We start from the raw sequence: 15,037 nt of genomic DNA on the forward strand, positions 1-15,037 counted from the left end.
CTTGAATCAATCACTAGGGCCAGAGGAATGGACTACTCTGACAGCCAAAGTCACATGCCCACCCTGAGGGTGGGGTGAGCTCCACTCAAACCTCACAGCATGTATATGAGATAGGAGTGGTTCCCCAAAGGAAAGTTTAGATGCTGCTCCCTAAAACAAGAATGGCTCCTGTGCTGCAAAATTAACATATGTCCACTACACCCCTACTCCTTGGTCAGAATCAACTCAGTCCTGCCTCCTCCAGCCCATCGTCTGGACATCTGTACCAGCAGTGACTTCTTTCTGCTTCAGGCACAGGCAAGTTCACACCCGTCCTTTCTGTTTATAAGCATCCTGGGCACCAGGAGTCTCGTTCTCCAAAGCATCTGGGTCCCGTCCCACGCCCTCACTGCCTAGCAAAGTGCCACTGTGCCCCTAGAAAACACACCTTCATGCTGGCTCCCACCCCCTCTCGAAGCAGAGCTGAGTCACTGCGATCCCAGCCAGCTGAGCACCAACCTTGAAAGTGCTTCTCGAAGTCACTGCCTGCCAAGCTCCTGGCTCTGGCACACTCCAGGACCTGGGGACGCTGGCTTAACAGGTGAGATAATTATGTTTTACCCTTCACTCACTTCTTTATCAGTCTCACAGACCAGAACAGATAAGTGCTCTGATGCAAGAAAACACTCCTGCAGTATTTACTTGTGCTCTTTAGTGCCGGCCGGCTCTCCCTTCCTAGGCACAACTCCCAGGGACCAGCCTGCACCCTGTTATCTGGTGCCAGTCACCTCGCACTGCTGCTCTCTTGTCAACTGCCAGACTGTACTTTCCTAACTGCACCCCCCAAGCTTCTCCAGGACCTGCAGCACCACTGCTTTCCAGACGACTTACACATGAAGGGCAACTGTCTTCACGACATCCATCCCCCTGTCTGCTCTGCAGATTCCCCAAGGCAGAGGGCTTGCCCCTGTGCCCTGGCCTGGACCTCTCTGCAAAATGTGGCTCTGGTGGGTTCCAAGGCCCATAGCATTGGTTAGATGGAGAAAAGGGGGTAGGGAAAAGCAGGGGGCATTAGGTCTCAGAGACAAGGACTTTGAGATCTTCCAATACAAACTAACATTTCATTCATTCATTCGTTCAACAAACCTTTATTTAGGAGCTACTGTGTCCTGGGTACTGCAGTATGTGCTGCAGACGTGAAGATACACAACACAGACCAAGTCTCTGTCCTCATGGAACATACCTTCTAGTAGACATCTTACTTATTTTTGATACCTGCTTTACATTTACATTCACAACACACTGTCTCAGATATTATCCATATAATCCTCAGTAAGTGGTATAACCATCTGTAGACCACAGACTCCAGAAGTCTGAATGACCTTCTCCAAAGCCAAGGCACAAACTCAGGTCTTCTGACTACAAACCTTACTCTCTTTCTGGGGCCTCTCCCAAGGCAGGGAGCTAGCAGGGTACAGCCTGGCATTGAGACAGACGTTAACTCAACTCAGTCCCAGGCATCACTGCTAGAGACAGAAGATGTAAAAATGAAAGACCCATCCCTGATCTAAAAGAATTTATGGTCTAAAGAGAGAGAAAGACATAACCAACTATCATCTATGACAGGAATAAAGAACATAGAGTGGTTAAATCCAAATAGGAAGATCTCTCTGGAAAGATATACAGGAAATAATGATCACCTCCAGGCAGAAAAATTGGGTACCTGAGAAACAGGGATAGGAGGGTCACTTTGTATGTTCAAATATTATATATTTTGAATTGTGTACCGTTGAATTTACTTCTCATTAAATGACACTGTGAAGATGCAATCAGCCAAATCCTGAATGTAGGAAATTCCACAGGATAAATGATCTGGTTTCTTCAACAAGCAAATAGCTCCCAAAAAAAGGAGGGAGGGGAAATATTATAGACTTAAAAAGATTTAGGAAACATCAGCCAAACGTAATATATGAACCTTGTTTGGATCCAGATTTGAATCAACTTAAAAAAGAAATTTTGGGGACAATGTGGAAGATTTTTTTTTAAATAAATTTATTTATTTATTTATTTTTGGCTGTGTTGGGTCTTTGTTGCTGCCTGCGGGCTTTCTCTAGTTGCGGCGAGGAGGGGCTACTCTTCGTTGTGCTGCGCAGGCTTCTCATTGTGGTGGCTTCTCTTGTTGTGGAGCGCGAGCTCTAGGCACACGGGCTTCAGCAGTTGTGGCATGCGGGCTCAGTAGTTGTGGCTCACGGGCTCTAGAGCACAGGCTCAGTAGTTGTGGCGCACGGGCTTAGTTGCTCCGCAGCATGTGGGATCTTCCTGGACCAGGGCTCAAACCCGCATCCCCTGCATTGGCAGGCGGATTCTTAACCACTGCGCCACCAGGGAAGTCCCAAAAAGGAAGATTTTGAATATGCACTAGCTATTAGAGGTTATTAAGGAATTATTATCAATTTTGTTTGGTATGATCATGGTACTGTAGTTAAGGTTTTTTTAAGGTCCTTATCTGCTAGAGATACATTCTGAAGTATTTACAAATGAAATAATATGATGCCAGAGATTTGTTTTTAAATATTTCAGCAAAAAATAATAATAAATAAATAAATGAATAAAGACGTAAATGAAGGAATGAATAAATAAAGGGGAGAGTAGATGAAACAAGATTGGCAAAAGGTTGACAATTTCTGAAGTTGGATGACAGTTCCATAGGGGTTCATACTACTCTACCCTTATGGATGGTTGAAATTTCCATAATGAAAAGTTTAAATAAAAATTTAAAAATTAATTATTCCAGCCACCTAGGATGACTGAGGAGGAAAGTGTCACAGAGGAAAAGTATTGGAGCTGAGTCCTGAAGGATGACTGGGAATTTTCTAAGGGGCAAAGGGCCTTCCAGGCTGAGTAAAGATACACAGATCTATCACAAACCTCTCTCTGGGAGAACCAAAGTTATCTATACTTGACCTCAAACTCAACTTACATCCCGCACAAGTGCCCTCTTGCTGAATCCCCCAACTCTCTGGGACATGTAGACATAGCACCAAAATCAACTATCCTGTTCCAAATGAGAACAGAGTGTGTGGTCGACAGCTCCACTCAGAGACCTACAACAGGCCCCGGTGTAGCCTTCAGAGGACAGGAAAGCAATTAACCTCTTTCAGTTGGGTTTTGCCTGACAAGGCAGTTTGGAAGTCAGCTGAGTTATCTCAGGGACAGAGCCTTCATCCCTCCTGAGTCATCCCAGACACGTGCCCTCCCCAGACACACACACCAGCCCCCCCAGCAGCACCTTATAGATTTATAACCTCAGTACTGGGCGGTCCAGCTTGATGGCAGCTTGGCAGCCCAGCCCATGGGCACTAAAACACCCCCTCTCCTTCCTCCCAAGCCCCCAGTCTCAATCCCTACACTGCCCCCGCCCACCTCCAGCTGCAGACAGGAAGCTTGCTGGCTTTGCAGTCACTTCAGGACTTATCCAGGCCTGGCCTGGCTCAGATGGGTCCCACAGGTCCCTTACCTTGGATCGAAGCTGCAAGTATTCCTCTGAGCCATAGGGGACACTCCTCAAGGAGGTAAGATAGTCGTAACTGATGACAGCTGTCTGTGAACCAAGGAAGAGGAAGGCTTAGCACCAGACATCAAATATTACTCCTCTGTCCAAGGCCTGCAGCTGCAGCCCCCTGACACAGGTGGTATGTCTACAGAAGCAGTCCAACCTCTAAGAGGCCCTGCCCCCAGATTTCGATCTGGCTGGCTTCTTCCTGTCATTCAAGGCTCTGCACAAATGCTACCCCTGCAGAGACCCTCAATCTAAAGTTACCGCCACCCACCAAGAACTCCCAATTATTTATCATAACAAACCACCGTCCAAAATTACCTTGCTCATTTGTTTCCTTGTATATGGATGGTTTCCACTTCACTATAAATTAAGCTCTATAAGCTCAGGGGCATGTCCTTCCTGTTCATCATCGTATCCCCTGCACCTTTCACAGTGCCAGGCACACAGGTAAATGCTCAATAAATACTAGTTGGATGAATGCTGTTGGATAAACTTATCCCACCCCTCTTTATCACAAATAAACACCATTTCATATTTATGTTTGCTCTAATAGCATATAAGTTTTAATTCTGGGTCCCTTTGCAAAAACTCCAAGAGAGGTTCCCTTATGCTTGGTGAATCAGGAAATTACAGGCTCGCAGGTATCTTCAGGCACAGAGGAGCCTTAAGGGTTGCTGAGCCCAAACCTTCCCTTTTAGAACTGGGCAACTGAGGCCCGTAGAAATTAAGGGGCTTACAAGGCTGGTATTGAGAAGAGTCCATTCCTTTGTCTATACTCCCAAATCTTTATTCCATTCCACATATACTTGCTGAATACCAACCACTAGCAAGACCTGGCCTGAGTGGTGCACAAGGCTAATCAAGACCAGAGCCCTGAATTATGGTCAATGAGATAAGTCAGACAGAGAAAGACAAATACTGAATGATATCACTTATACCTGGAATCTAAAAAATACAATAAATTAATGAATATAACAAAAAAGAAGCAGACTCACAGATATAGAGAACAAACTCGTGATTACCAGTGGGGAGAGGGCAGTGGGAAGGGGCAGAATTGGGGTAGGAGATTAAGAGGTATATACAAACTATTATATATAAAATAAGCTACAAGGATATATTGTACAACATGGGGAATAGAGCCGATATTTTAAAATAACTATAAATGGAGCATAAGCTTTAAAACTTGTGAATCACTATATTGTACACCTGCAACTTATATAATATTGTACAGCAACCATACATCAATAAAGAAAAATTTTTAAACATCACCTCCCCAAAAATAGACCAGAGCCCTGGCCTTTAAAGAATATACAGCCTAGTGGCTAGTTTATAAAGCACTGATTTATGCCTTCTTCCCTCCTCTCCAACTATTCAAATCCCTAAGGTTCCATCCAACCCTACTTTCCCTAAGGCACTCATCCTGACCCCAGCCCACAGGACTCACTCCTGTGTCTGAGGTCCCACAGCAGCTGTCACCCGAGTCACGCAATTTGACACAATACATGGCTTTAGATTGTTTTGTTTTGTTTTGTTTTTCAAGTTATTTATTGATTTTTGGCTGCGTTGGGTCTTCGTTGCTGCACGCGGGCTTTCTCTAGTTGCAGCGAATGGGGGCTACTCTTCATTGCAGTGCACGGGCTTCTCGTGGTGGCTTCTCTCGTTGTGAAGCACAGGCTCTAGGCGTGTGGGCTTCAGTAGTTGTGGCACGCGGGCTTGGTAGTTGTGGCTTGCAAGCTCTAGAGCGCAGGCTCAGTAGTTGTGGCACATGGGCTTAGTTGCTCCGCGGCATGTGGGATCTTCCCAGACCAGGGCTCAAACCCATGTCCCCCTGCATTGGTAGGCGGATTCTTAACCACTGTGCAATCAGGGAAGCCCTAGATTGTTTTTTGACCCATTCATGTGAACACTCCTCAGCCAGAAGCTCATTCAAAGCTGCACCTGCGTGGGACAGTTCGTTTCTACCCCTGAGGCATATAAGACAATGCTGGGCCCAAAAAAGGCATTCAGCAAACACTTAGGAATCGCAACATATTCCATGGCCTGTTTATCTATTTGCTAATCTTGAGTCTATGACCCAGTTTACGTTAAGGAGCAGGCACCACATCTGAGCCAGGCTAGGAAGAAGACGGGACAACACTGAGTATTAAGGAAATGATCAGACAACAGCCCAGACAGACTGTGCATCAGAGTATATCTACACCAAGGGGAAGAAAGCATGAGCTCATCCTGCAGCAGACAAAGGAGGAAAGAAAGCAAGACGCGTGTGGCGCTCTACCCACCAATGGAGCAATTATGTAGGGGTGTCTGGAACAGCCACTTTCAGCAGAGATAAAGAGGATGTGATCACACCAGAACGATGTTCCTGAACCACTGGAGAAAACCTCTAACAGTCAAATATTCAATTCAGATTCTGTTAGTTTGGAGCTTGGAGGGGATCTGCAAAGTTCTTCAAGGCATAGATACTCTGAGCATGAGCCCTGCATCACAAACCATTCACGAGCTCACTGGAGGCAGACCAAGTTTTCTGGTAGAATTTAATCAAAGCTGCAAAGCCTTCTTTCCATGTGTTTCCTGAGAAGACCGCCTCCTGAGTCTGTCACTAAAATAAGATAAGGAGGTCTGTAAAGGTAAAGGTTTCAGAACAGAGACCCCATGCAATCCCACTCTGTTTAACTTCAGGATGCCAGAGGTTGTGTGAACAGGGATATAGGTACACAGGGGTGCACATCCATGCCTGTGCAACTGTGTAGTGGGAGCTTCACACATGTAAGGGTACATGTGAATCTCCACATATGTGTGACTGGCAGGTACATCTGCTACATGTATGAACACATGCAAGTAATACTGCAGTTCCTCTGCCCCTCCCAAAAGGAGAAGAACCTACCGTGGCAACTGCTCTGCCCACCCTGACAGCGCCAAAGTCGTTGAGGTCCAAGTACTTGTTGCTGTAGAGGTAGAAGCCAGAGGCGGCAAGAGCCATGCTGGTCCACGAAGCAAGTTTGAGAGCCCTCCTGGCCATGTCCCCAGACCCTGAAGAAGGAAAGCAGAGGAAGGGGAACAGTTAAGAGTTTCATAGGTAGTCAAATTCAAATCCAGGCTCTGCCACTTAGACTGTATGACCTTGGGTCACTTCCTCAGTCTCATTGCACCTGTGTTTCCTCATTTGTAAAACAGGATGATACCTACCTCACAAGCTGTTGGGATAAAATGAGATCGTGTATATGAAATGCTTAGCACAGTACCCAGCATAAGTCAACTCTCAAAGTCATTCTTCCTTCAACAGTACCAGGCACTGTTCTAGGCACTAGGGAGAGAGCCAAGAAAACAGACAAAGTTCTTACAGTCTAGAGGGGATGACAGATCACAAGCAAACAGACATGTATTAGAATAGCAGCAGGTATTCAGTGCTGAGAAGAAAATCAAAGTGGGTAAGAGGAAGGATGACGAATATGTGATGAAGGATGCTGTTTTAGATAAGAGAAGCGAGTGCATGTTAACCACTCTTACGGAAACTATGATTGTACCACTAAGCACACACAGGCGTCATTAGCCCCCATGCCCAGGTCAGAAGTAACCACAGCCAAGATGGCAGCTGGTCAGACCAGCCAGGTAAGCCCTCCACGTCTGACTGATTTTCAAAATATTTATTTTGATTAGAATAGACAGCCCCTTTTCTAGACTGTAAGCTCCCTGAGGGCAAACACCATGCCTGTTACTACCTTGTCCACTCACAGTCCTCCAGGCTGCTTTCTGGTTAGGGGCTCAAGGTCCACCTGCTGACCTGCTCTGTTTAAGCAAACTCACACTCCCATTCAGTGGGACAAAGTGGGCTCCTGGCTCCCTTTCCCCACCCTACTTGTACTGCTCAGCCTGCCAGGTGGCTGCACAGACAGTCTTTGGGGCCACTGTAGCCAGTGGGCAGATTCCCCTTCAATGCCCGGGAATTCTATATCAGATTAAAGTCCTTGACCACAGCTGCAGCTGCCAGTGGAGAAGTCCCACCCAGAAGTGCCACCATCAAGCCACTTGCAGGTGCAAACCCGGCACAAATGCAGCAGGAAAATTCAGGCCATCACCCTGTTTGCTTCTGCCCCGGACTCGGTCTGTGACCATCCCCTCCCTGCTCTGTGCCTCTGTTTCCCCTTTGTACGGAAACAGTTGCTCCAAACAGCCTTGTCTGCATTTTCTTTAAAGTCTATTTTGACTCATGCCTCATAATATAGTCACAGATTTTTTTAAAGTATCCACAGGGACATATTTTTCCATTCTTTTACTTTCAACTTACACTTTCTACTGTTTCTCTAAATAGCATATAGTTGATTTTGTTTGCATTTAACATAATCACTTATGTATTTGGATTTAATTTTACCGCCTTCTGTGCTTTCTATATTCCTACCTGTTCTGTTTCTTTTTCTCTCCTTTCTTGACTTTTCTGGACCCAGTTCTTTTTATAATCCCATTGTTTTTCCCTTTGCAGTGTTCTTTTCCTAGCCAGCATTTCTAAAGTGTGGTCAGAGGAACTCTTGCAAAAAATATCAATCTGGGTGCCATTTCAAAAATGTAGATTTCTGCTAGACTCACAGACATAGAAAGCAAGCTTATGATTACCAAAGGGGAAAGTGGGAGAAGGGATAAATTGGGAATTTGAGACTAACAGATACATGCTACTATATATAAAATAGATAAACAACAAGGACCTACTGTAAAGCATAGGGAACTGTATTCAATATCTTATAATAACCTATAATGGAAAAGAATCTGAAAAACAATATATATGTATAACTGAATCACTTTGCTATATACCTGAAACACTGTAAATCAACTAGACTCCAGAAAAATAATAATAATGATAATGATATAGCAAAGTAAAAAAAAAAAAAAAAAAATGCAGATTTCTGAAGTCCACCCCTTGGCCCACTGAATCATCAAAGCTGGGGGTAGGACTCAGGAAATATATATAAATATATATATTTATATTATATATATTTATATATTTATATATATTTATATATATATAATATATATAAATATAATAGGAAATATAATGGATTATTTTTATGTAAAGTTTGAGAACCACTCTTCTAAATATTTCATTTTTAATAAAGAGAGCCTTCATATGTTCAAATTCATCAGTGAAACCATGCCCCTTTCCAAGTTTATCCTACCCACTCGCAACCCCAGATGACTGCATTCACCCCACAAGGATGACTGCAAGCAATTTTTTTTTTTTTTTTTGGCTGCATGGGATCTTCGTTGCTGCACGTGGGCTTTCTCTAGTTGCAGTGAGCGGGGGCTTCTCTTTGTCGTGGTGCGTGGGCTTCTCACTGCGGTGGCTTCTCTTGTTGCAGAGCACGGGCTCTAGGCGCACGGGTTTCAGTAGTTGTGGCATGTGGGCTCAGCAGTTGTGGCTCGCGGGCTCTAGAGCTCAGGCTCAGTAGTTGTGGTGCATGGGCTTAGTTGCTCCGTGACATGTGAGATCTTCCCGGACCAGGGCTCAAACCTGTGTCCCCTGCATCAGCAGGTGGATTCTTAACCACTGCGCCACCAAGGAAGTGCCATGCAAGCAATTATTTTTAAAGGGATAATTTAAGAAACTCATTTCTTTCACTAAAAGCAAATGCTCTGGCCCAACTCCTGGGAGCAGTTCCTAACTCTGCAAGAAAGGGGTTTATAAACAAAAAGAATAAATTAAACCTTGCTTTGTAGTGTCCCCTTTCTTTACATCTTCTTTGTTTTATGAAAACCGCCCTACCCCATCCCTCATTCCTTTCAGATGAGAGAGAGCACGGTGGTTGAGAATAAGCACTCCAGAATCCAGTGGGCCTGAGTTTGAGTCCCGACACCATCACTTACACATCGAGTAGGCAGGGGCAGACTGCTAACTCTCTCTGAATCCCATGACCTTGTCTGTAACATGGGGATGATCATAGCAGTGCCTACTTGATGAGGTGATGAGGAATGAGGAAATCATGCAAAATGTTTAGCAAGGTGCCACCTACACAGTAAGAACACAGTAGCAATTACTATTGTTAGGGAACCTTGGACCGAAACTGCCCACCCTGGCCAGGCACGGTAATAACCACTTGCATGAGTTGTCTCACAACAGGAGGTCCCAATAAGGAGCAGGATACTGACAAGCTGCCACCAAAGAAGAATTGGGGAGGGGCCAAGAGAAGGGAGGAGACCCCCGCCCATAATATGTTCTGCCAACCTCCCAGAAACCCTCACGCTGGAAACCATCTCGGCTGAGAGATGCACGTGCCACCAGGAAGGACCCCAAATATGAGCACAAAGATGACTGGCCAGAGACAACCCAGAAAGCTAACCCCCTCGCCATAAAACCTGAGACTGCAAGCCACGTGGCAGAGCAGTCCTCCTGGGTCCCCTTACCCTGCTGCTCTCCGCTGGAGTGCCCCTTTTCAATAAAGCCCTTTGTTTTGTCAGTACCTGTGTCTCCTTGGACAATTCATTTCCGAGTTAGACAAGAGCCCACGCCCGGACCCTAGAAGGGGTCCCCCTCCAGTAACACTATTACCACCACCGCCATTGTGGTGGTTGTTATTCTGTCTTCACCCAATGCCAGGCTTAGTAAAGGATCTTATTACTCCCCTATCAACTTCTGCATGCCCCACTTCTAGCATCTTGGCAGTCCCCCCCCAGCCCTACCTTTTCATCTTGCTCTCTACACCCTCAGCCTGTAGCATTTGCTATCGAAAGGGGCAGCACACTCAATGTCCCCTCCACCTTGTTTCTGCCAAGACACAGGTTCCCAGCTGGACCCGGACGCAGGCCTTAATTTAGGCTGAGTGCCCTCAGCTCCTCACACACCTTCCTCCTTCAAGATCATCAGTTTGAAAAGGTCCATGAGGGGTGATCCAGGGACCTTCCTTGTGGGGCCTTCAGAAAAGCCCACACTAAGACGGCAGTACAGAGAAACCAGTGGTCAGGAACTCAGCCTCTGGAGCCGGGAAGAACCCCCGGCTCTACTGCTCACCAGCTGTGTGACCGTAAGCAAACCACAACCTCTTAGAGCCTCCATTTACAAAAGAGGCTCTTGATAGTACCTACCTCATAGGGTCATTGTGAGAATTAAGTGAGATGCTGCTTTAACAGAATGCCTACCATGCTCAGTAAATGAGACTTCTTTTCCTTATTGTTATCTTAAACTTCATTTCTTCTTCTCTGAAAAGCTGAAGAGCTTATATAGAAGAACTCGTAGCTCTCAGGGACCAGAATTCAGCACAACCTTGTACAATTAATAAAGGAGGTGGGAGAAACCCATCACATCTTGCCTGAACCATTCAACCATTCCCCATTCCAAACACTTCCCCACATCCCAGCCACCCTTCACTCTGCCACGCAAATCATCATCATCCTAACCCACAAGTGCATTCTTATCACTCTTACCTACCCACTCTCTACCAAAAAGTCCAAATTCCCTAGCAAGGCATTCAAGGCCCACCCCATTCTCATCCCAATCCACCTTTCCAGCTTCATCTCCCAAAATATCCCCCCCCCACACTCAATTCTGCATTATCCCTCTATGAAGTTTTGTCAGCCAATCACTCAGAATTCCTTGCTCCTTCCTCTCTGGTCTCATTGTACACTGCTTTTACCTCTAATAATCTGGTCCTATATCTGCCTCTTCCACTAAATGCAAAGGGCAGAATTCGCTAATAAATAATAAGTGAGTAAATAAGTCTGCTAATAAAAAAAAAAACAGACTGAATGAATGAATGAGAGAGTGAAAATTTCCCCAGTCTATTCTCAACATGGAAACTTAAGTCAAACTCTGCATTCCTCTGCTCTAAACTCTCCAATGGCTCCCACTTCACTCAAAGTGAGACAGGAGGGAAGGGGACAGGGCACAACCTTTAAAAGAATGACACAGCCATTGAGGATATGATATAAACTAGTTAGAACCAATTAGGCCCAAGATGGCAGAAGATTCGACTTCCAGTGGACCTTGAGCCTCATTATATGCTCATTGTGATACATTAGCTAAATGATACACCCAAAGGCGCCATGACAGTTCAGAGGCTGATCATAAACGGCCAAAAAGTGGGTGATGATCTAATTCCTGGAAATCCCCACCCTTTCCCCAAAATGATTGGAATAATCCTCCCACTTATTGGCCTATGAAATTACTCAGCCCATAAAAACTAACCACCCCATATCTCAGGGTCTCTCGCCTTCTGAGACGGCCCACAATCTGTCTATGGAGTGTGTATCTCACGAAATAAACCTGCTTTCCCACTTAGTTCTCAGGGCAGAGCCCCCTTGCCTGCCTGCTTCTATTCCTCACAAGTGTCCTATATTAATGAATCTACTTCTTGCCTACCACTTTGCCTCTCACTGAATTCCTTCTGCGCTGAGACGTAAAGAACCTGAGCTTCAGTAAGTCCTGACACCAGGTGAGTGATTTTAATTAAAAGACAGTGGGTTCAAGTCCCAATAGGAATTTTGGCTGGATTCGAATCCCATCTGAGGTGCAATTGGGTTCGAGTCCCAGTCTGAGGTACGTGGTTTCAAAAGAGCCAAGGTCTTGGCATGACCTGCGAGGCCCTTCATGATCTGACTCCCCAGTTCTCTCCAGTGTTTCAGGCCATTCCACTGTCCCCCCTTGCTCACTTCACCCCAATGGCAGCAGCCTCCTTGCTATTCCTCAAACACGCCAGGCACATTCCAGCCTCAGTGCTTTTTTTTTTTTTTTTAACATCTTTATTGGAGTATAATTGCTTTACAATGGTGTGTTAGTTTCTGCTTTATGACAAAGTGAATCAGTTATACATATACATATGTTCCCATATCTCCTCCCTCTTGCATCTCCCTCCCTCCCACCCTCCCTATCCCACCCCTCTAGGTGGTCACAAAGCACAGAGCTGATCTCCCTGTGCTATGCGGTTGCAGCCTCAGTGCTTTTGCACTTGCTATTCTCTCTGCCTAGAATAGGGGTCAGCAAACTTTTTCCGTAAAGGACCATATAGAAATATTTTTGGCTTTGCAGGCTATAACATCTCTGTTATAACTACTCAACTCTGCATTGTAGTGCAAGGCAAAAGACAGCCATAGACACTATGTAAAGTAATGGGTGTGGTCAGATTTGGCCTGCAGGCTATAGATGGCCATGACCTTGCTTAGCACATGGAATAGGTGCTCCAAAAGTATTCACTGAATGAATGAATTAATGAAGGGGTAAACTATACCCTATGAGACCTGTACAGAGTCAGTAACAACACAGGTTCCCAGGTGAGAATCACAAACTTGGGCTGACAATTCTACAGCCATCCTCCTCCAGTCACCCCCAACACCCCTCCCAGACTTCCCTCCCGGAGCCCCATCCTCCTCAGGTTGCACCATCCTCCAGGCCTGTCCCTCTAGGCAACGAGGCCACCCCAGCCTTAAGCCCACCTCTGAGTGGGGAAGCAGCAGCAAAGCAGACACAACTCCCAAGACCCAGTTTTCATGCAAATGTCTTCAGTAATAAAAGAGGTGGAAATTGAAAAACATAAAATAGATGATATAGGAGTCAAACTGTATCTAAGTAGACTGGAGCTGGAGTTTTCCATAAGGTGTCAGTGAGTCTTTAACATGTAAATGAGTTGCTTCCCTCGGGGTAGCAATTTTAAAAGACCCTGTCAGCCGTGAAATATGTCTGTCGATGAAAAACACTTTTCATTATTAAATCTTTTGTTAATGAATCACCTGCCCTGTTCTGTTTACTTGCCTTTTTTGACTTTCACCTGAGTTGTTTCTCGTAACAGCACATCCTTTTCTTCGGTTGGGGGTGGGAGGGGGAGGTGCCTGGGGCCACTGGACCCTAAAACCTAACCATTAGATAATAATATTAGCAATAACTGATCTTTACACAGCCCTTTGCACTCATTATCTCATTAGTTATTCCACACAACCCAGTGAGGTGAGACAGATATTACTACCATCCCCAGGTATAAATGAGGAAACCAAGGAGCAGAGAGGGTGAGTGATTTGCCCCAGGTGGCTCAGCTGGTAAATGGCAGAGTGGACCTTCAGCCCTTTCTCTTTATGGCACGTGACCTTCCTGACAGGGACTCGCAGACCTCCAATCCCCAACATTCTTAACCCCATTCTCAAGTAACTGCATCAGTCACTATGATTTCTGACCCTCTACCACCCCCAAACAGTGCCAGATACAGGGAAGACACTGCTTGGCACCCTGGAAATCAACAGCATGTCACAGATCAACCAAAGCACCTCACTAGAAACCACCAATTCCAGGCTATGAAACATTTAGGAGAGCTGTGTTATTGTCAAATCAAGGATGAGCATGGAATCCATCTTGCTGGACCACAGGAAACATACTAGCAAGTATTGAGACAAGGCAAGAGGAGAGTCTGGGAAGTTCTACAAATTAAAAGTTGATGGTCAAATGAAATTCCACCCTCTGTACAGAACTAAATAGGGAACCAAGCACTTACTGTTCACAGGGCTAGGCCTTTTCAGCTACCATCCACCTGCTGCCTGCTCCCCATGCCACATTACAGGACAGTAAGCCTAGAATCACCGCTCCCTGTTTGGTGCACAGGTGAGAATAGCCACAGAGGAAAGAATTTAGGGCTCCAATCCCATTAATCCCATAAAGTGACCACAGCTCCTCCTCCCATTTCCTAGAGAGACCGTTAGACAAACGAGCAGTATTTCTTTTGGTCCGCTCCCAAGACTGGAAAAGACCCAATAATACATTTGGAGAGAGTGATCCGGTTTTCAGGGAAAACAGGTTACTGATGCAGATAAAAAGCAACCAAGGTGGATGATACCATCATGTCTCACATCAATGCTGAGGGACCATCTAGTTGACCTGAGCAGGTTTATAGCCTGCCCTGCCCTGCCCTGTAGATAGGAATGTAACCCAAATGTAATCACTCCCTTTCCTAGTGTTTGATGCCCAGAAGGTGATTCAATCAATATTGATTAAAGGAATCCCCAACTGATGCCAAAGTCCCAGAGTAGATGGGAAAAATAAATCTCATCCAGGCCAGGAATAGAATTCTCCACTTACTTCATCCAGAGATAGGGGGACTCAGGGAGAACAGTGGAAAACCAAGCACAAAGAGTGAGTAGCACGCAAGAGGAGAAGAGTGAGTGAGATTGTAACTGGAAATGTACAGCGCCAAGTGCTTAAACATCTCATGTAACTCTCACCACTACATTCTGGGGTGCATCCTATTAGAGCCTCATTCTACAGATCAGGAAGCTGAGTTTTAGAAAAGGTAAGAAACTTGGCTGGGAAGCTACTAAGTGATGCAGCCAGGACTTGAATACAGGTGTGTCTGCTCCAGTCAAGAGAGCACAAGGTGGATGAGAACAGGGCTTGCTGGGCCCTGAGGTGGGTCCCTGAAGTGCCTCTGATGTAGATAGCTAAACTGAGATGGTTTATTCAGTGACTTGGGGTGGGGGGGGGAGGGGAATGCATGAACCAAGCACTATTCTTGTCTTATAGGTCCCCTGTGTGACAAGAAA

General features: G+C 45.6%; 1 protein-coding gene across 8 annotated transcripts in view; it reads right to left on the bottom strand.

The window, feature by feature from the left end:
- Positions 1 to 15,037, bottom strand: part of ADCK1 (aarF domain containing kinase 1) — a 119,696-nt gene that overhangs the window by 102,162 nt on the left and 2,497 nt on the right. For 7 of the 8 annotated variants that reach the window (XM_082451356.1, XM_082451355.1, XM_082451357.1 and 4 more), the window contains exons 2-3: positions 6,423 to 6,568; positions 3,497 to 3,580 (exon numbers count right to left, since the gene is read on the bottom strand). In XM_082451356.1, coding sequence (XP_082307482.1) covers positions 3,497 to 3,580; positions 6,423 to 6,557 — 219 coding nt within the window. In that variant the 5' untranslated portion in view covers positions 6,558 to 6,568. The remainder of the gene's footprint in view (positions 1 to 3,496; positions 3,581 to 6,422; positions 6,569 to 15,037) is intronic. The other variant, XM_082451354.1, reaches the window with a different exon arrangement.

The sequence above is a fragment of the Balaenoptera physalus genome (genome assembly GCF_965194825.1).
Source record: "Balaenoptera physalus genome assembly, chromosome: 2".
Classification (NCBI taxonomy): domain Eukaryota; kingdom Metazoa; phylum Chordata; class Mammalia; order Artiodactyla; family Balaenopteridae; genus Balaenoptera; species Balaenoptera physalus.